General features: G+C 36.4%; 1 pseudogene and 2 gene segments (V, D, J or C); all 3 read right to left on the reverse strand.

Annotated features, from left to right (window-relative positions):
• Nucleotides 1-334: 334 nt before the first annotated feature.
• On the reverse strand, nt 335-2,976 carry LOC124078070 (immunoglobulin lambda variable 9-49-like). The segment is given in 3 exon segments: nt 335-551; nt 2,504-2,745; nt 2,866-2,976. Coding segments are annotated over 3 exon segments (372 nt in total).
• A 5,252-nt stretch (nt 2,977-8,228) lies between these two features.
• LOC124078064 (CCR4-NOT transcription complex subunit 7-like) lies at nt 8,229-9,318 on the reverse strand (annotated as a pseudogene).
• A 10,428-nt stretch (nt 9,319-19,746) lies between these two features.
• On the reverse strand, nt 19,747-20,481 carry LOC124078065 (immunoglobulin lambda variable 9-49-like). The segment is given in 2 exon segments: nt 19,747-20,171; nt 20,293-20,481. Coding segments are annotated over 2 exon segments (471 nt in total).
• Between the last annotated feature and the right edge of the window lie 1,393 nt (nt 20,482-21,874).

Raw genomic sequence — 21,874 nt, forward strand, 5'->3', positions numbered from 1 at the left:
CAGAAATACACACCTTGAGAGTTCTGTGCACAAGTAAGTGGTGGAAGGTAGCAAGGTGGGTGAAGCCCAGGTGGAAAACTTGTGTATGTTACCCTATTAGTCAGGGTCAAGATCTGGAATTTCAAGGGAAATATTCAGATCCCACCACTGTATGGAATACTCATATTTTTTGAATATGGACAAAAGTAACAGAAGATGGTGACAAAAGGAATTATATGATGTACATATATGTAAAGCGCATTACAATCTCTAAAATAAAATTACAACAGCATACTCATGACTGGGAATAAACACATCTCCAAATCAGAATCAATATTTCAACTACTGCTAAGAATGTATTTTTATATGAGGAATATTTAATGTGAATTAAGTTTATAAAATATCTGGGAAGTTAGATATTATTAATCATGATAAGGAAGCTCCTAGGAGTTTTTGTCTTACTTCCCCTTTGCCTGTGTCACTGTGCATTACATGAAGATGCTCCGACTGCTATGAGATGCCCCACAGTAGTAGACATTCTCATCCTCTTCCTGGGTGTTCTGGATGGTCAGGTGCCGCAGCGTGGCTGGCTGGGCAAAATAAGCGGAGGGTGACGAATAACTTGTGAACGTTGATACAGCAGGAGTAGGAGCCCTTTATTGCAGGACAGGAGCAGTATTTATACATTCCACAGAGCTTATCTAATTAGCATAAACTAGATACATCAGTCAACCAATAAGGAATCTCCACACTTAATGGCTTGTTTTTGTTACTTCTCAAACCACCCCCTCAGGCATTTTGCCAGGCACCATCCAGACTTGTTTATGAACTCTAACATTCCCCTGGCAAAATGCCAGGTGTTATTTTTGACTTGTTTACAGACTCTAACATTTCCCCCTTTTGTTTAATTTAAATAACGACCATAGTGGTTTTTACAGAAACACCATAAATAACCTGCTACAAACAGAAAGGGAGGATACAAAATGCCACAATACCAAGCCACTTGATGGCTCCATGCAAGAAGCCCTTGGAAAAATTATACCAGCAATGACACTGTTAGCAAAGATACCGAGTTACAATTTGTTATAGATTACAGTTTGTTGTCTCAGTCTAGGTAAAGCAGTGTCTCAATAGATTAACTCACAGTCCAGGTAAATCACAGTCCAGGTAAGTTCTGCAGGCAGCTAGCTTAAATCACAGTCCAGGTAAGTTCTGCAGGCAGCTAGCTTAATCCGAAGTCTCGTCCGGTTCTCAGCTGAAATCTCAGTCTGGTTTTCAGCAACACGGGAAATTTTTCCATCCTCGTCCTCACCGGCACTGGGACGAAGGTAGGGACTCTTGTAAAGATGCTAAAGAAAATCCTGTAGCATTCCACTAAGAAAACAACCTTCTGAACAATTTAGTACATTATCTCAAGGTTTTTTTACATTTGAAATAAGCCTTAATGGTGCTCATTACTCATTAGCTTCCAGGTGTGGGAGAACCATTGTAGCTTAGTTATTGGCATTGAAAATGACCAAACATCAGGGACACCAGTAGTGTCTTCTGCGGCTGTAGCGTCCCGGGTAGCCCCAGATGGCCCTGGGGAGAGTCCCGGACTCAAAATGCTACTGGGCACAGGGAGCAAGAGCCTGTGAGACTGTGTCTCCAGGTCAGGTCTAGACTTGGGCTTGTGGCAGTGGAAGAGCCAGCTCCCCGGCCGGGAGGCGGGGAAGGGCCAGTTGCCGCCGCCTCTTGGAAACTCCTTGCTGCGCTGTGACCGGCTTGCACACTCGGCAGCCGCCTCTCCGCTTCACGCACCCTCCGGTAACGAAAAGTATTTAGTAATAGCCTTTTGCTGCAATGTTTTTTCTGATAATCTTTCTTCTTCTGAACTTTCTGTTTCTTTCTGACTAGAGTTCCTGGGCTCTTATCAACACATGCCCTAACTATTCTTGGTTCCACTGGGGTGCCTTCTTCCCTTAGAAATTTACTTCTCACCCCTTCCATATTTTCATCACAAAGACAATACAATACACTGAGACAAAACAAGACACAAACATACTGTATCAATCTTCTCCATTTTCTCGAAATGGTCATTTTTTCCTCTCGCCCTATCTGCCTAGGGACGAGCAGATTTGCTCCCGTCCTATCTATGGACGGGCAGCTTTTTTTCGTCACTTACCCCCGAGTGTCCCGGGGCTCCCCGTACGGGCCACCATCTGCCGCAGCGTGGCTGGCTGGGCAAAATAAGCGGAGGGTGACGAATAACTTGTGAACGTTGATACAGCAGGAGTAGGAGCCCTTTATTGCAGGACAGGAGCAGTATTTATACATTCCACAGAGCTTATCTAATTAGCATAAACTAGATACATCAGTCAACCAATAAGGAATCTCCACACTTAATGGCTTGTTTTTGTTACTTCTCAAACCACCCCCTCAGGCATTTTGCCAGGCACCATCCAGACTTGTTTATGAACTCTAACATTCCCCTGGCAAAATGCCAGGTGTTATTTTTGACTTGTTTACAGACTCTAACAGTCAGGTATCGATCCAGGCCAGAGCCTGAGCCTGAGAAGCGATCAGGAATTCCATCCCCCTTGGATCCCACAATGCCACTACTGCCCACATGCATCACAAAACGGGGGCTCTTCCCTGGGCTTTGCTGGAACCAGTTCACCACATAACTATTGTAGCCACTGCTCAGAGTGCAGGTGAGTTTGGCTGTTTGTCCCACGGAGGCAGATGCAGAGGGAGGCTGAGTCAGCACAGGTTGGGAGAGGGACCCTGTAAACATAGACACATCATGGTAGAAAACAGCCACTATACATGTGTTTGGGGGATCTAAACCAGTGAGGATAAACTCAGAAAAGGGGTCTGCCATGGGGCACAGAGGTCTATCCCTACCTGGGCTGTGAGTGAGCATCATAAGGACAAGAAGAGTCCTGACCATGTTGGACAGTTTCTTGAGTTCCAGAGCTGCTGTGGGCTGCCCTCAGCCTTTCTTATCCCTCCCCACTGGCCTCAAGGTGGAGCAGCTCATGCAAATGTGACTCCACCCACTACCTCTCACTGGCTGCTTTTCTGGGCCTGGAATGATGTAAAAGAAAATCTGGACTGTTGTGATGCTTTTATTTGCCTGATGGGCAGAACCTGGGAGGAAGCAGGTGGTGGGGCTCTGCTGAGCCCATATCAGTGACACAGGATTCATCTCCTCTGTCCACCCCTGTTCAGATGTGAAGTCCTCTGGGGACATCTCAATCTGTGAACATACTTCAAATGTCCCCAAAAAAGTGTTCCATGATCTCCTGAAAATTACACGTAAAAGTTTAATCTTCTCTTGGATCCTGTCTCTGACTTTTTACCTTTTCATTTGAATATTAAAAATACTGATGAAGATATTTCTCGGTCAAGTATTGTGCTCAGTGAATGACCACATGCAGTGTAAAAATTCACTGCATGTGGTAATTTGAGCGTTTGTTTTCTACCAAAAATTCACCAGAAACCAATAATCAAATATGAAAAGTATCATGAAAAAGGAGCATAGAGCTAAATGTTCTCACTGCTTAGGGTCATTTTGGAAAACCAACTCAGGTGGTCATAATTAATCTGTTTTTTCATGTTCTATCATTATATCCTTCTTTCCAAATATAAGTTGGCTGAACTGGGTAAGACACTTGCCTAAAGATACATCCAGCACCCCACATTAGAGTTTGTGTGAACCTGATTAAATGAATGACATTTTCCCATAAATACTGAGCTACTGGGAAAAGAGGAAAATTTGGCATATATACCTATAATTGAAATGACTACAAATTAAGAAGAATAAATCAACAGAAATTATTTATCTTTCATCTGCATAGGTCAGAAGAGTACACGAATCTCACTGGGTTAACTTCAGCATGTTGACAGGGTTGCACTGCCTTCTGCAGGCTTCAGGAGAGATACTATTTTCTTGCATTTTTAAATACTAGGTATTACCCACATTCCTTGTCTGGTCCCTGTCTCCATCTTCAAACCAGAAACCCTAAATGGAGACCTTCTCACATCATACCACTCAGGTTGATTCTTCTAACCTTCTCTTCCACTTTTAAGGACCCTCATGATCCCACTGACTCCAGGTAAATTTCAGGATTACCTCCTCCTGACCTTAATGTGAGCAGATTAGTAACATTAATTTCATGTGTAGTTTATTATCACTTTATTGTACACACTAGCATATTCATAGAATCCAGGTATTAGGGTGTGCACAATTTTTTTTTCTTCTGCTAACCACACTGTTCTTTTCAGGGGGACTTTTAACCATTTATGAATACTTATTAAAAATATAATAAGATATCACCTAAAAGGCACAAACATATAAAGTTGTGCTTTGTTGTGCTTTTACATTACATATGTACAATTCTTCATAGCACATTTGGTAGTTTATAATTAAATCATATATATATATATATATATATATATATATATATATATATATATATATATATATATGATTTGTACTATGGTTTCATTATTATGTACATCAGAAAGCCACTAAGAATGTCCTGTGAACATACATCATGAATTTGATTTTCTGGTTTATGACTTTTTAGCACCATGTATAATACAGAGTAGAGTTATCTCTTCTTCCCCTGTGAGTTAGTAGCACTGAGTAAATCTTAGGGCTGTTATGCCATGTACTACATAATAATCAACTCAGGCTATAGCTCAGACATATTCAGAACCAATGTGTGCTTTTCCAGGCATCTTTTTTCCAGGTAAATTCACGGGAAAACCAGAACCCTGATACTTTGCATGAGTCTGAGTAGCATAGAAGACACCAGGACAGGTTCCCTGTAATCTATTGGTACCACTGTATGTAAGAGATGGTGAAAGTAGAGCCACTGTTCCAGGGGTAGGCGAGTCTGGCAGGTGCTTCAGGAGATGTAGAGACAGAGGGCAATTGACTCAATACAAGCTTGAGAGGGAACTTTCAAACACAGATAGGAGTATAGGATAAGATAAGGGGAGGAGAAATTTTTCTCATGGGTTCTGAGACTGAGTGATTGATGTGAACTAATAATTGAGATGCTGAAGATTGATGTTAATGCAATAATGAGGAGGTGTAAGATAACTCTAGGTTTTAGTGGACACACTCCCCAATTCTCATAGTGAGGCTGGGCTACTCTAGATGTCCTTTAATTTTTCACCCTATGGTAGAGGAGGGATGTTAATGCAACTCTGTTTCCATGATGGTTGCCCCAGACTCTTGCTGAGCCCTGGTGCTGGAATGTAGCACACATTGCAGGGTGAGAAAGAATGAAGTTAGTTTCCTCCTTGAGGGAACCCTGGCAGGAAGCACCTGATGAGATGAGACAAAGGTCTCTTCTCCAGGGACTTAGTCAAGCCTGACAGAACACAGCTGCTAAGTCCCCATCAGAGCACAGCGGGTCCAGAGATGAGAATAGGGCTCATTTGAGTGAATGGTCCTAACTGAACAGTTGTGTGTGAACCACAAGGCAGTCCTACAGTGCCCTCTGGTGGTGAGAGAATACAAAGGGACACTACTGAAATATAGAAGACACTTAGAAAACATTTTGAAAATTTATATATACTCCAATACAATAGAAAATCTCGACACATCAACAAATTTATGGAGACATATGACCTACACAAACTGAATCAGGAGGATCTACATAATTTAAATAGATTAATTTAAAACAACGAAATAGAAGATGCCATCAAAAGTCTATCGACCAAGAAAAGCCCAGGACCAGATGAATTATCAACTGAGTTCTATAAGATCTTCAAAGAAGTACCACTAATTCTCCTCAAATTATTACATAAAATAGGAAAGGAGGGAATCCTTCCAAACTTATTCTGTGAGGCTAGTATCACCCTGATATCCAAACTAGAAAAAGACATATAAAAGAAAGACCAAAATCCCTGATGAACATAGACTCAAAAAAATCTCAATGAAATTTTGGCAAATTGTATATGAAAACATTAAAAACATAGTGCACCACGATCAAATGGGGTTTATAACAGGGATGCAAGTTTGGTCAATAAATGTGATTCTATAGACTTAAAGACAAGAATCATATGATATCTTAATAGATGTAGAAAAAGCATTTGATAAAATATGGCACTCTTCTATGTTTACAACACTAGAAAAACTAGGGATCTTAGGAACATATCTCAACATTGTAAAACCTATCTATGCTAAACCCAAGGCCAACTTCATTCTAAATGGGAAATACTGAAAGCATTCCCTCTAAAATGTGGAACAAGACACACTTCTTTTCAATATGGTCCTGGAAACTGAATCCAAAGCTATAAGACAGATGAAAGAAATTAAAGGTTTATGAATAGTAAAAGGAGACCTCAAACTATCACTATTTTTGACAACATAATTTTATATTTAGAAGATCCAAAAAATTCCATCAGGAAAAAGCTTCAAGAATAAATAAATGAATTCAAAGTAGCAGGATATAAAATCAACACCCATAAATCAAATGCATTCCTATACATCAGTGATGAATCCACTGAAAAAGAAATTAGGAAAACCACTCCATTAATACTAGTCTCAAAAAAATCAAATACTCAGGAATAGATTAGCAAAAGAGGTGAAAAACTTTTACAGTGAAAACTACAGAACACTAAAGAAATTGAAGAAGATCTTAGAAGATGGAAAGTTCTCCCATAGGCTTAATTAATATTGTCAAAATGGCCATACTACCAAAATTGTAATGCAGATTTTATGCAACTCCTATGGAAATCCCAATGGGATTTAATATTCATTTTTTAGTTGAAGGTGGACACATAATATCTTTATTTCATTTTTATGTGGTGCTGAGGGTTGAACCCAGTGCCTCATGTGTGCTAAGACAAGCATTCTACCACTGAACCCCAACCTCAACCCCAATGACATTCTTTATAGAAATAGAAAAAACAATTTTTTTCCAAAAAAATTATTTGGAAAAAAATAAGAGACCCAGAATAACCAAAGCAATCCTTAGCAAGAAGAGTGTACTAGGAGGCAACACAACATCAGATCTTAATTTATAATATGGAACCATAGTAATAAAAACAGCAAGGTATTGGAACCAAAACAGACACATAGACCAATGGTAGAGAACAGAAGACACAGAGAGAAACCACATAAATATAATTATCTCATCCTAGACAAATCCCCCCAAATATTCAGAGGATAAAAGGTAGCCTCCTCAACAAATGGTGCTGGGAAAACTGGAAATCCAAATGAAACAAAATGAAATTAAACCCCTATCTTTCACCCTGCACAAAAATCAACTCAAAGTGCATCAAAGACTTAGGCACTAGTACAGAGACCCTGAACCTAATAGAAGAAAAAGTAGGGTGATTTTCTTAACAATAATCCTAAAACAGAAGAAGTAAATCAAAATCAATAAATGGGATGGATTCAAATTAAAAAAAGCTTTTTTTTCAGCAAAGAAAATAATCAATAATATGAAGTGAGAGCCTACAGAATGGGAGAAAATCTTTATCATATGAACCTCAGATCATTAATCTCCAGGATATATAGAGAACTAAAAACACTCAACACCAAACCAAACAAAACAAAACAAACAAATAATCACAACAAAAACAAAAACGCAAATAACGTAATCAACAAATGGGCTAAGAAAGTGAACAGACACCTTAGTAATTTCTTAGGTGTTTTTTGTTAATTTTGCTGAATTGACAGTTTGCACAGTGTACATTCTATGTTCTATAGGTTAAAAAAAACTGTATAAATTTGAAAGTTGGTAATTTTTCTAACTAGGAGCAAAAAATAAACAATTTCTGATAAAACTGGGAGATGAGATCATTGTCTAAAGTGCAAAACTGATGGTCTACAATCTCAAATAGCTAAAACTCTTGCAGAATTGAAGGGAGAGACATGAAACTAGGAATAAATTGCAGTGCTAGTTAATTTAGGAAAGGGGAAAAAATGAGCTAAAGTAGGTATCAAATTGTCCCATTTTATTATTACCAAAGTAGTCAATATGATGTAGCTTTAGCCATTCTGTCACTCATGCTTACTAGCAAGTATATTAGATTAAGGTAAAATTTAACCTGGATATACTTCTGTTTATTGAGATCTGTGACAGGAGTGATCATACTTAGTAGTGAAAAGCCAAAAGCAAGATGGGCCACAATGTGGGTGGTGGTGGTGTGGGTATCTATTGTTCAAGGTATTCAACCAGAGATAAAACCTATATACAAGCATGCGTGTACCTAAAATAAAATAAAATAACTCTTTTATGTCAAGACTGCTTGTTGGATTCCTCTTCATATGCACTTTGTACATAGGATGAACTAGAACCAAAGTCATACAAATGACCACAATATCTGGTATCATTGATATCATCTTCAAAGAATATCTCTCATTTTGAAAAAGGCCATTGTGGTAAGCAACAAATTAGATCCTGCCTGATGTTGTGTCCTATCTGCGTCAACTCTAATTGTTCAGCAACTTCCTGTAATCCACCTTTAAGATTTTTTTCATCTCTTTATAAAATATTCACATCATAAATGACAGAAAAAAATAATTGAAGGATCTCAAAGATGTCAAGTTTTTCTTTGGAAAAATTAGAGTTGCTCAGGATTTTTATTAAGTAGCCAAAGTCCTAACCATTGAGAAATGATTATCATTTAACCCCTTTATAGAGGACCACTCTCAAAGTCATAAGAAGTTATGCAAAATACTGGGTCTGAATTCTTTCCTCCTTATGTTTCTTTTTAGACTAGATGTCAGATGATATTAGTAGTTCTACAGATTTTGGGGCATATATGTCCTGTATCAAATTAAATTCAAAATTAAACTGTCAGAGTGAAGTTTCTGAAGGCCATTGTTCTTGTTCATTTTTAAATGTCAGTCCTAGCTCAATTATCTTTAAAAAGTTTACATGACACTGCAATAGTTGGTGTTGATGTTTGTCATTATACCCGAAAACTTCAATGGGTCTTGCAATTACACCTGAAAATTTGGTGTCTACAGCAACAAAATTATATTTTCAAATAATGACAAATTTTCTCTTCTCTTAATCCAGTTTATAAGCCCAAACTTTGCGAATTCTTTGGCTCCTATCTACAGTTGTTGCTGGCACAGTGAGGGCACCAGGGGATCTAAATAACAAGTATAAAAATGTTATATTTAATTAAAGATTTGTTTCAGAAAAAATTATTCTTTATTTATGTACTTGGACCTGTGAGCTGGTTCTCCTTTTCCTCCTCCTTACCATAGAGGCAGCACCCAGTGGCTGCAGCAGGTTCTTCATAGACACTCATGTCCAGCACTTGGGCAAGGGGAGCCAGAGCTGTGCCTCTCCATGCTGCACTGTAAATCTTCATCATAATTATCCTTCTTGATAAGAGAATATTGGTGGAAAATATGGTTAGCAAGATCAAAAAGTAATGGAAAACTTAAGTCTTCTATCAGTTCCATAGAATATATTATCTTTTTTTTTCTAAAATAACTTAAAGTTTTAGATTCAGGTGTGATGAATCTAGACCTGTACATCAGAAAGCGGTGATGGGTACCTAGGGAAACCCAGCAAGGTCTTCTTTCTATGAACTCCAGAGTCATGGAGAAGCCATCTCTTTTAAGTTAAAACTGCCTCTCACCTCATTCCAGATTAAAATCAATGTTAGTTATTAAGCTTAAGAGACATTACAGTAAAAGAAAGCCTAGTTTTTAACCAAAAGTGTATGATTTGATTTTGTCTCTAGTAATAGGATGAGCAAAAAAAGTATAAAATTAGGTCATTACAGATGTTGAAAGCCAGTTTTACTTGTTTGTCCTATAGATAATAGCCTTATTATCTTAAATTGACTTAGTTGTTATATTATAATTGATACTTGTTTAAGGCATTAAAAACAATAATTGTAAGGTTTGTAAGGAAAATACCATATAAAATTAACAAGAGTAAAAATATACGTGATTGTTATAATAGCTATGAATTAAGGAATATAATTTTATATAATTGACCTTTTTATATATAGTATTTTTGTTTATTTTAGAAATATAGTACATTTAGGAATATAGTAAATAAAAATTTATCTTTTGAATGTCACTTTAATGATTGTTTAACCTGGAATGGGGTGAGAGGAGATAGTTTTAACTTAGGAGAGGTAGGCTCTATAAAGTATATATAAAGATATAAATAGATATCTTTCCAAAATAAGAAACACATGTGTTTGGTGAGCATAAGAAAAATATTTTTATTTATTAATAATTAAAAAGTAAAATGAAGGAACAAATAGTTTTTACCTACCAATTTAGGAAAACATTTCATTACCATCAAATTTAATGATGATTGATATATGGGACATTTGCATCTTTAAAATTTGTTCAGTAGATGTGAATTGGCAGTATATTTCAGGACAGTGATTTAATAAATTACTTAAAAGTCTTAGAATTGTAATTGTCATAGATTTAGCAATGATATCTTAAGGGATTTCTGTTAAAAATCATTTTCATGTATAAAGATACAGCTGCATGAATGTTCTTAATAGGTTTGCTTTTAAAGTAATAAAAAAACAATTTAAATGTACAATATAAAGTTTTGGATAAATGAACTATTTGTTGAAGAATTTTTTTAATTATTTTTTTAGTTGCAATTGGACACAACACCTTCATTCTATCCATCAATTTCTATGTGGTGCTGAATATTGAACCCCAGGGTCCCGCATGTGCGAGGCCAGTGCTTCCCCACTGAGCCATAGTCCCAGCCCCAATGATGAAGAATTTTTGACAATAAAAGTAATTTGTAAAGGAATATTAATTATGGGTAATTTAAATAATTTTATAAGTTTTAAAAATATTAATATGATTATATATTTATAAAACGTGTATCTATAAATATAGGCAGAGAAAACAGATCAGAAAGCTCTGTACTAATTGTTAATAGTAATTATCTATGGATAGTAGAATTTTAAGAGATTCTTATGTACACTTCTTAATTTTTTTTTTAAAAGGAGTCTCTTAAAAGTAGGTCCTGATCTTCATCATGTGAGATTAGGTTCAACTTCCTTAATAAGACTCCTATAGCACAAGAATTAAAACCAAGAATCAATAAATGGGATGGAACCAAACTAAAAAGTTTCTTCTCAGCAAAAGAAACAATCTATGAGATGAATAGAGAGCCTACATCTTGGGAGCAAATTTTTACCCCTCACACATCAGATAGAGCACTAATCTCTAGGGTATATAAAGAACTCAAAAGCTAAATACCAAATAAATACATAAATAAATTAATTAATAACCCAGTCAATAAATGGGCCAAGCATATGAACAGACACTTTTCATAAGAGAATATTCAATCAATCAATAAATATATGAAAAAATATTCATCATCTCTAGCAATTAGAGAAATGCAAATCAAAACTAAGATACCATCTCACTCCAGTGAGAGTGGCAGCTATTATGAAGATAAACAACAATATGTGTTGGAAAGGATGTGGGGAAAAAGGCACATTCATACACTGCTGGTGGGACTGCAAATTGGTGCAACCAATCTGGAAAGCAGTATGGAGATTACATGGAAAATTTGGAATGGAAACACCATTTGACCCAGCTATCCCTCTCCTCGGTCTAAATTTAAAAGACTTAAAAACAGCATACTACAGAGACACAGCCACATCAATGTTTATAGCAGCACAATTCACAGTAGCTAAACTGTAGAACCAACCTAAATGCCCTTCAGTAGATGAATAGATTTAAAAAATGTGGCATATAAACAAAATGGAATATTACTCAGCAATAAAAGAGAATAAAATTATGGCATTTGCAGGTAAATGGATGGCGCTGGAAAAGATAATGCTAAGTGAAGTTAGCCAATCCCCAAAAAACAAATGCCAAATGTTTTCTCTGATATTAGGTGACTGACTCATAGTGGGGTAGGGAGAGATAGCATGGGAAGAATAGATGAACTCTAGATAGGGAAGAGGGGTAGGAGGGAATGGGAGAGGGCAGGGGGTTAGAAATGATGGTGGAATGTGATGGACATTATTATCCAAAGTATATGTGTGAAGACATGAATTGGTTTGAACATATTTTATATACAAACAGAGATATGAAAAATTGTGTTCTATATGTGTAATAAGAATTGTGATGCATTCCACTGTTATGTATTTAAAAAATAAAAACAATTAAAAAATAAATAAAATAAAATGGGTCTCTTGGCAAAAGTTAGGTATGACGTTTTAATTTTGAAACTAAACTTACTTTCTTATTTAAATGTTACTTCATAAAAATTTATATATATAACTTTTGATTAATATAAATTAGTTAACATAATTTAATATTATATCTGAAACATGAAACAGACAAGAGAAATTTTAATCCCCTCTGAAGGGAAGGTGTTAAAACATTTTTATTTCTCATATTGTTATCCTTTTAAAAAGCTACTGTTTCTTAATTGCCTTTTAGAAATATAGTTAAGTTTACTTCTCAGTGTAGAGAGGAACAATGTTTTAGTAACATTTATTTAATTATAAAGTATCAAATTACAGAATTAAAAATTTAGTTAATTTGTTATCATTATGTAAGTTTGCAAGAGACCATTTTTGTAGAAAACTTTAGGTAGGAGAGTATCAGCTTAGTAAAATGTTCTCTTAAATCTTATACTTTGCATGGGCTCTCTCTCATCCAGTGAGGAGGTCCACAGAACAGTGTAGAGGAGATTGTGGCTGAGGAGTTGCTAATCAAGACCCCCAGAGACCAAGCAGGTCTGATTTTATTGTGCGGATACCATGTATACATATGCAGGCAGTAGCTAAGCAGATTATAGGCAGCCACCAATACTATTTCTGGCAAAGAATCCTTGCAGCGACCAATTGAGGAATGGGCTGTGAAGCAAGCACAGGGACTATAACAAGTGGCCTCATGCCCAAGGCTGTGCCTATGGGGTAAGCAGTTTTCCATCATTTGCCTAGCACAAGGGAGTGGTTTGCCACTCAGATGCCCTTAACATATGCCACGTATGCAGTACTGCAAGAACTTGTCCCCATAATATTTTAAAGATTTATATACTAAGGAGACAGAGATACAATTGATATATAAAAATATTAGTAATAATTTTTCATAATTACATTGATGTTTTCAAATTATTCATGAAGAGTGTTTAAATAAAAATTTGAAATCTGGTATGCAAGGTGGTACTTTAAAATAAGTTATTGTTTAGTCAAAATTGTGTAAACCTTAATTTCTTTAAAATTAGCTTTTTTGAAACTCATCAGAAACTTTTTTAAAACTCATCAGACATAAGAAATTATTCTATTGGAATGAGAGTAGATTAATGTTTTAATAAATCCTTATTTTCTCAATGCATAGATTAAACTTCAGTTTATGTAAGCATATCAATATTTGATCTTAGTGAAAAATCTCAGATAGTTTCAATTGGTTGTTATATATATATATATATATATATATATATATATATATATATATATATATATATCTCCAACTTAATCACATACAAACTTGTTCTCTACTTACTCAGACCTTCTTTGTCATTTACTTTAGACACTCTTGTATATCACCATATAAAGACTTTCTTGGAGTTGGGATTGGGATTGTGGCTCAGTGATAGAGTGCTTGATTTGCATGTGTGAGGCAATGGGTTTGATTCTTAGCACCACTAAAAAAAAAATTATAAAAGACTTTCTTATCCAGAAATATCTTCATTTTTATTTCTGTTAAAGTCTGCACCATATAAAGACATTTTATAACCCAGAAACATTTCTTTTTTTTAGAGCCTTCTAATTCCTCTTTCCTATCTGTAAATTCTTTTTGTTCATATTTGAAACAACCTTGTAAATTTCTGAATTTAGTTAAACTGTTTTATTTTAATAAGATGAAATATTTTAATTGAAATGTAGTCAAAACTTTTGGACCCCTTTGTATATAGAAATATATTTGTTGGGATTCATCTCTTAGTAACCGTGTTTTTAGTAATGACATAAAACAGTTTTAAATCTCTTTTTATTACCAATCTATGAAAACATCAATAATGTTTATGTATGCTACCCCATGGAAATTAAAGAGTTTAGAATACCTGGGCTGGGATTGTGCTCAGTGGTAGAGCACTTGCCTAGCACGGGCGCTACCAGGGTTTGATTCTCAGCACCACATAAAAATAAAGGCATTGTGTTCTGTCCATCTACAAAAAAGATATTCATTCTCTCTCTCTCTCTCTCTCTCTCTCTCTCTCTCTTTAAAAAAAGAGTTAAGAATACTTGACGTTACATTTAACAGTTACCGTCTTAACTTTGTAATTCAATAAGTATTTCTTATTATAATGATTTTTGTAATTAATTCCATTTACCTTAAATTTAATTCATTTAGTTTTAACTGTAGAAGTCAGGGCATCAGGCAAATGTAGGTAACAGTATTTGTTATGTTTTTCCTTTGAAGAAAATTGTTAGAAGCAAATGGACATAAATTTTATACAGTATAGGAATTAGTGACTTTATTAATTATTTAACCAGCTGGAAAAAAATCAGATTAATAATTTTAAAGGCATCTTTATTTTTATTTGTTTACCAAACTTAAATAGAATTTTATTGAATCATATGAATTAAAGGTATTTGTATCTATTTTTTATTTTAATTTTAGATTATGAGTGCACTTATTAATTTAGGCCAATTTTGATATCATGTAATTCAGTCATAATGTAAATATAACCATTGTGTCTACACATTTACAAATCAGACAAATAAATAAAAGGAAAAATATTTTTATAAATTTTGTAAGTGGAAGTCCACCATATGATTCAAATACTTATCAGAACTTTTATTTGATTTAACCTATTTAGGAATTCAAAATACAGTTAATTAATTTTTATAAGATTTAGTTATAAGACAGGCTTGCTTTAATAGATAAATTACATCAGAAAACTATGAAAATATTGTTAAATAAAATATTTCAGATTACCAGCTTCTTGTTTTAATAATTGTCAGACTTATTTTTAGTATCATCCTTATAAAACAAAAAATTAATCTATTAAAAAGCATAATTAGAACATTTTTTTAACCTTAAAATTCTTCTCTTATCTTGGCTGGTTAGTCCTGGAAAGAATAGAGAGAAAAAATAAATTTTTTTGGTAAGACCTTTTGGTGGAACCGTTTCCCCGCCTCCAGTCTCTTTTTAAATTGGGGTTCATCCTCTGATTTAGGGGGAGGGTTGGCTCACCTAAACTTGTCTTTCCTCTTAATTTCCTTCAGAGCTGCCCCACATTCAGGCACAAGATATCACAGGGTGTCTAGCCTCACCAGGGTAGTTTCCTGCTCAGAAGGTTGTTAGACACCTAAGACAAAGACAGTCTGAAACAATTAGTAAAGAAACAAGAGAAAGAGACAGAAATGAGGTTCAAAGAGGAGCACCTGATAGATTCTTCAGTCCTATTAAGAGCTGGAACTGAACAACTAGAAAATGGCTTTGGTTCTTTATTTAAGGGGAGTGCATCAAAGACACAGATAAGGTTTCAAGGGGACCTTATCCCACTGCAAACAAGTTGATTGCCATCTTGGGAAGCCACACCCATCTCTGAGAGGCTGGGTGAATGTGTGGCTCCAGTGGGTTTTCCCATCTACACTGCAGTGCTGAACCTGACAGAGCTGAGTAGGAAGTTACAAGTAGTGGGCAGCCTCAAACTAGCAGAATTACCGCTGGGAGTTCCCAGATACCAAACATTTCTACCCAATGGCTTCCATGTAGATTGGGTTCATGCACATTTCATGGATGGCTCTTGGCAAGGTATTACCTGTTGGAAAAAAAATGAAAAAGTGAAGGCAGCACCCAACACTCAGACCAGGGTTCCTTTGAATGAATGGTCCTTACTGAGGAGCTATGTAGGGACATTAGGTCAGTTCCACAGTGTACCTTACAGGTCATGGGACACAGAACCCCTCTTGGTTCAGAGCCCTGAGACCTCAGCTGGTTTCTACAATTCACCAGGTCACCATCTCCATACACACAAGCATTAGTCGGAACCTTGTATAATTTGCGACCAATTCATTGAGTGTAAATACTGTATTTTGCCAGTTCAAGAAGTTGTGTCTGTCTTTAGGAGGTGTAAATATACAATTAAGTGACAATATACAGTGTTAATAACTCATTGAAGATGTAAAAGTGATATCCTTTTACTAATAAATAAATTTAGAGTCAGACACATACTTAGTGCTTCACCATTGTGAATCAATAATTGGATTCCAACTACTGTAATATAAACTGATGTGTGCTTTGATCTATATGTTAGATAATACAGCAGTTTTAGTATTTAATAAAATAACAGAAGTACAAGGGAACAAGAAGGTTTATACCTGCTGGGCTATTCACATGCCATATTGTACAGAATGAATTCTAGTTTAGCACATACCTTTTCTTCCAATCAATTATTTCCTTCCTTTATACACTTTATTCAGTGCAGAAGCAGCTCTACTGTTGACAGCAAGCCCAAAAGTCCTTCAATCTTTATGCACAAGTTCTTGCATTGGAATCATTTGTGGAACTTTGAGTTGAGATCTTGAATGTTGCAATTTGGGGGAGTCACATGATGGATTTTGACCTCTGGATTTGACATTTTGTTAATGATTATCTGAACAGATCTTAATTAATATAAATGTTGCTAGGTAATCATACAACTCACCCTGCTCTGCAATGCATTTGTTCATGAAATCCATCTTCTGTGTTTAGAATTTTTACCCCCATCAACCTGCACCTGTGGTTTCTTTACGTAGGACCTGGAGAACCATCAGGAGCTTCTGTACTGTCTTCACATAAACCTACGAAATCCAGTCTATCCTACTGGTTACCTTTCCCTCATTCAAGGCCACATTCCTTACCTCTTCCATAGACCTAAGATCAAATTTCTCCTTTTGAATAAATTTAGTACCCCAACTTGAAATGTCTAGAAATGAGCATCAATCATGATCTTTGCCTTAATTCTATTTTTCTCTGGGTTTCCTCTTCTGGTGAATTCATGAGGTCAATCTGGATACTCATGCAGTTATTTCTTTTTGTCAGGCTGTGTTATGGGCTATGTATATACAGAAGTGTCAAAACAAAACAGAATTTCTGTTCTGAATGAACTCAGTTCCTAGTGGAGAAACACACAATGAGAAGAGTCACAGTGAATTGTCCTCATGTGGCTGATACCACCTGACCATGCTCACCCTGAGCATCTGGAGCCCATTTCTTATGGCAAAGGGCCCTTTGCCTCTCACAGGACATAAGTACTGAACATCTTCACATTCTGTTCATAACCTCCCATCACTGGGTATCTCCCTGTCCTGCCTTATGTGCACTGCTCACCTGAGTTATGCAAAGTCTCTGGCTAGCTTTTCTTCTGTCCCCTTTCTTCTTTATCTTGTCTTTTAAAAAATTGCATACATGGTATCCATGGGGATAAATCACATACATGTGTATGATAAAAGCATTTTTCTACCTAAATAAACTCTTTTAGATCCTTTACTATGTCAAGATAAGACAAAGATTTATTTTCACATTCAAAATCTCTTTGAGCTACTTCCTAGTCATCCTACCTCAACTCCTCCTCCCATACCCTTTACAGAACCACAAGTAGATTTTATTTGCAAAGAGGATTCATATTTCTGGACCACAGGGTCTCTTTGTCTCTGAGTCCTTCTTGTGCTTCTGCCCCTACCTCACTATCTTTGTGTATGATCAGAATTCAAATAATCTACTAGAAAAGTACTACCATGAGTTGGATGGACATTTGCTTTCATGGTAACACTGTATGAGGAAATTTCTAAACCGAAAACTTTAACCACTTTTGCCATTGCCAATATTTCCATAATTAAAATTTAAACATAGAAATTCACAGCAAAGAATAAGGGTACAATTCCATCCATTATTTTTATATTCAATTAACTGTAAAAATTTATACTTGATATGACTATTGTATATTTTACCATTATTTTCTTTAACTATTTAATATTCTGACATTGAATGAGAACAGTATCACTTTGATTATAATCAGTTATCCAGATTCAACAAATCATATAGATTCTAATGTATTTGTCAACATTGACTTTAATCATGAACAACTTTGAGAAGTGTCTCACCAGAGATCCTGAAAGACTTTCTTAAAATAGTTTAACAAGAAAATTTTGTTAAGGAAATTTAGTTTTTCCTCAGGTAAGTGGTTTAAATATCACACTAAACCTCCCTGGGTTACACCAGACAGTAAAGTACATGATCTCAAACTTACTTTCCAGCTTAAAAGTCTATACTTATGTTGTTATCAAGATAAAATTTTATTGCCTTATGGATTTTTATAAGATCTGAATTCTTCATGTAGGAATAAGAGACAATGAGAAAATTAAATGTAACTTATGACTCCATGTCTGAGCATAAATTAACATATACATACTCTCTAACACCTGGCATTTTTTGAGTAGTGAAAGAAATTCCACCCTATAAGCAACCCTGAGGGGTCTCTCCTTGAAATCCTTTCCATCTTCATTTCACCCTGGTTAAACTTCCTAGGCCAGAGACCATGACAGCTATTCAGAGCAAGGGTCATGTCCTGTCGTGTGTGGTCAAATGTGAAAGAGAGAGAAAGAGAGAGAGAGAGAGAGAGAGAGAGAGAGAGAGAGAGAGAGAGAGAGAGAGAGAGAAAATATGAATATGAATTAATGAAGAGTTAACATTATACAAGGATAAGTCTTACCTTTATCCTGATCCCTACTTGTCTTGGGATTTCCTCAGGGACCACACCTAAGTTCATGCTCATGAGCTGATTCATGGTCTGTCCCCAGATAATTTAAGAAAGGAGAAGGACAATTGTATCAGTGAGGTTGCTTATTTTGCAGTTACATTCTACGGTTACAATATGCAATGTTAGGAGCTTTGTGTAACTCTCAAGAAAGTCCATTGTCTGAAATTACTATTGCTTGGTAAAATGTTATGGTTGTCTAATAAGAGAGTTTCTTTATTCCAAGGAGCTGTGTGCCTGAGATCAAGGTTCTGTCTAATAATACTCTAGCACAGAACCTCCTAATGCAGGGCATTGCTACAGCAGCTAGGCTTTCTGTGTCTTTGCACAAAGTTTTCCCAGCAGTCAGGTGTTCTGTGTCTTTGTACAGAAACTTTCTAGCCACAAAGGATGCCACAATAATAACATCACCAGAGAACCCCAATCCCAAACACAGAACTTCTACATCTGTGAGAGATGCCCTTGATCCAGATAATTAGTTAATAAACACATCAGAGTGATCTTACCTGCACATGAAAAAATTCACTCTATGAATAGCAATGGGATAACTCCCCAAGCTGCCTCAGGTATAGAGCAGGCTCAGAATCCTCATCCTAGGTGTTGCTTCAGTTCTATTTGTTTCTGGTGCTATGTCTAACAGGAACAAACACATGCAAGTGGTGGAAGGTGGCAATGTGGGTGAAGCCCAGGTGGACCCTCTATGCACATGTTATCCCATTAATCAGGGTCAAGATATGGAATTTCAAGGGAACTATTCATATCCCATCACTGTGAAGAATACTTATAATTGCTGAATATGAGCAAAAGTAACAGAAGATGGTGCTAAAAGGACTGTATGATGTACAAATATGTAAACAACTTTACAATCTCTAAAATAAAATTACACCAGGAAACTCATGACTAGAAACAAACATCTCCAAATACAGACTCAATATTTTGAACACTACTAAAAACATATTTGCATATGGGGGATAATTAATGTGAATTAAATTTATAAAATATCTGGGAAGGTAGAAATCATTAATCAGGGTCAGGAGGCTCCTTATGAACTACGAGTCAGGACACTAGGAAGAGAAGTATAACAGGGCCCATCAGCCTGGAGGTTTTTGTCTAACTTCCCCTTTGCCTGTGTCACTGTGTGTTGCACGTAGCTGCTCCCACTGCCATGGGCTGCCCCACAGTAGTAGACATTCTCATCCTCTTCCTGAATGTTCTGGATGGTCAGGTACCAATCCAGGCCCGAGCCTGAGCCTGAGAAGCAATCAGGAATCCCATTCCCCTTGGATCCCACATTTCCACTAGTGCCCACTTCCATCACAAACCAGGGGCTCTTCCCTGGGCTTTGCTGGTACCAGTCCACATAGTAGTTACTGTAGCCACTGCTCAGGGTGCAGGTGAGTTTGGTGATTTGTCCCAGGGAGGCAGATGCAGAGGGTGGCTGAGTCAGCACAGGTTGGGAAAAGGACCCTGTAAAAGCAGACACATCACAGTGGAAGTCAGGGCCAGGGTGCATGTCTTTGGGGATCTGAGCCAGTGAGGACAGACTCAGGACAGGGGTCTGCCATGGGGCACAGAGGTCTGGTCCTACCTGGGCAGTGAGTGAGCATCATAAGAAGGAGAAGAGTCCTGACCATGTTGGACACAGTTCCCTGAGTTCCAGAGCAGGTGTGGGCTACCCCAGCCTTTCTTATTCCTCCCCACTGACCTTAAGGAGGAGCAGGTCATGCGAATGTGCCTCCATCCACTGCCTCTCACTGGTTGTACTTCTGGGCCTGGAATGATTCAAGACCCAGTCTGGAGGGTGGTGATATTTTCATTTGCCTGACAGGCAGAACCTAGGATTAAGCAGGTCCTCGGATTACACAGAAGATCACAGTTGCTGAGACCACATTAGTGACATAGAGCTAACTTCCTCTGTCTACCCCTATTGAGATGTAGAGTCCTGTGGGGACATCTTCATCTGTGAACATTTTTTATGGGCCCCCAGAAAGTGTTCCATGAAGTTTCCTGAAGATTACATGTAAAAATTTAGTCTCCTATTGGTTCCTGACTCCATCTTTTTAATTTTTTTCCTAGAAATACTGATGGAGATATTTGTGTGTCAAGCAATGTTCCCAGATTAATATTACCACTGTATGTGGACACTGTATGCTTTGGGGGACCTGTTGTTTCCCAGGAAAATTCACCAGGAATTGATAACCAAATATAAAAGTGCCATGAAACAGAATAGAGCAGGAATTCTCACTGCTTACAGTCATTAGAAAACAAACTCATGGAGTCATAATAAACCTTTTGCTTAGATTATGTTATCATGTCCATTTTTACAGAGAGGAATTTGGCTCATCTGGTAAGACACTTGCCCAAAGACATATCAGAGCACAAGTTCCAGAGTTTAGATCACCCTGATCAAATGAATAATATTTACTCATAAACATTAAGCCATTGGACTAAGGGGAAAATTGTGATATATATATATATATATATATATATATATATATATATATATATATATATATATATATATATATATATATATGACTATAAATTAAGAGGCATAAACCAATACAAACTACTTGTCTTACATTTGCTGAGATCAGAAGAGTGACGTGGATTTCACTGGGCTAACCTCAGGGGGTTGACAGGGCTATGCTCTCTTCTGGAGGCTCCAGGGGAGAAACCATATTTTTGCTCTTTCCAGATTCTAGGAGTCACCCACATTCCTTGGATGGTGGTCACTTCTTCCATCTTGAAAGCTAGAAACAGTAATTGAAACTTTTTCATATCACATCTCTCTGGCCACTTGTAATTTTCTATTTTACTTTTAAGGACCCTCATGATCTCTCTGTGTGCAGGTAAATTCCAGGATTATCTCTCCTCTTAATGTGAGTTGATAAATAACATTAATTACACATGTAATGTATTATCACTTTATCATGCTTCCTAACAGGGTTTAGGGCATGTATGTCTTTGGTGTCCATTATTCTGCTAACCACAGTGCTCTTCTCAAGGGAACTTTTAATTATTTATGCATACTCATTGTTGAAAACATAATAAGACATCACTAAAAAGCCAGAAAGAAGTAAAATTTGGAGTTTTGTGTTTTCATTACACATGTATGATACTTCATAACACATTGGAAAATTTATAATTATATATAATTTATACTACGA

The sequence above is a fragment of the Marmota monax genome, unplaced genomic scaffold, assembly GCF_021218885.2.
Source record: "Marmota monax isolate L192 unplaced genomic scaffold, Marmota_monax_Labrador192_F-V1.1 WCK01_AAM20220418_F8-fsc00465, whole genome shotgun sequence".
In the NCBI taxonomy this organism is placed as follows: Eukaryota; Metazoa; Chordata; class Mammalia; order Rodentia; family Sciuridae; genus Marmota; species Marmota monax.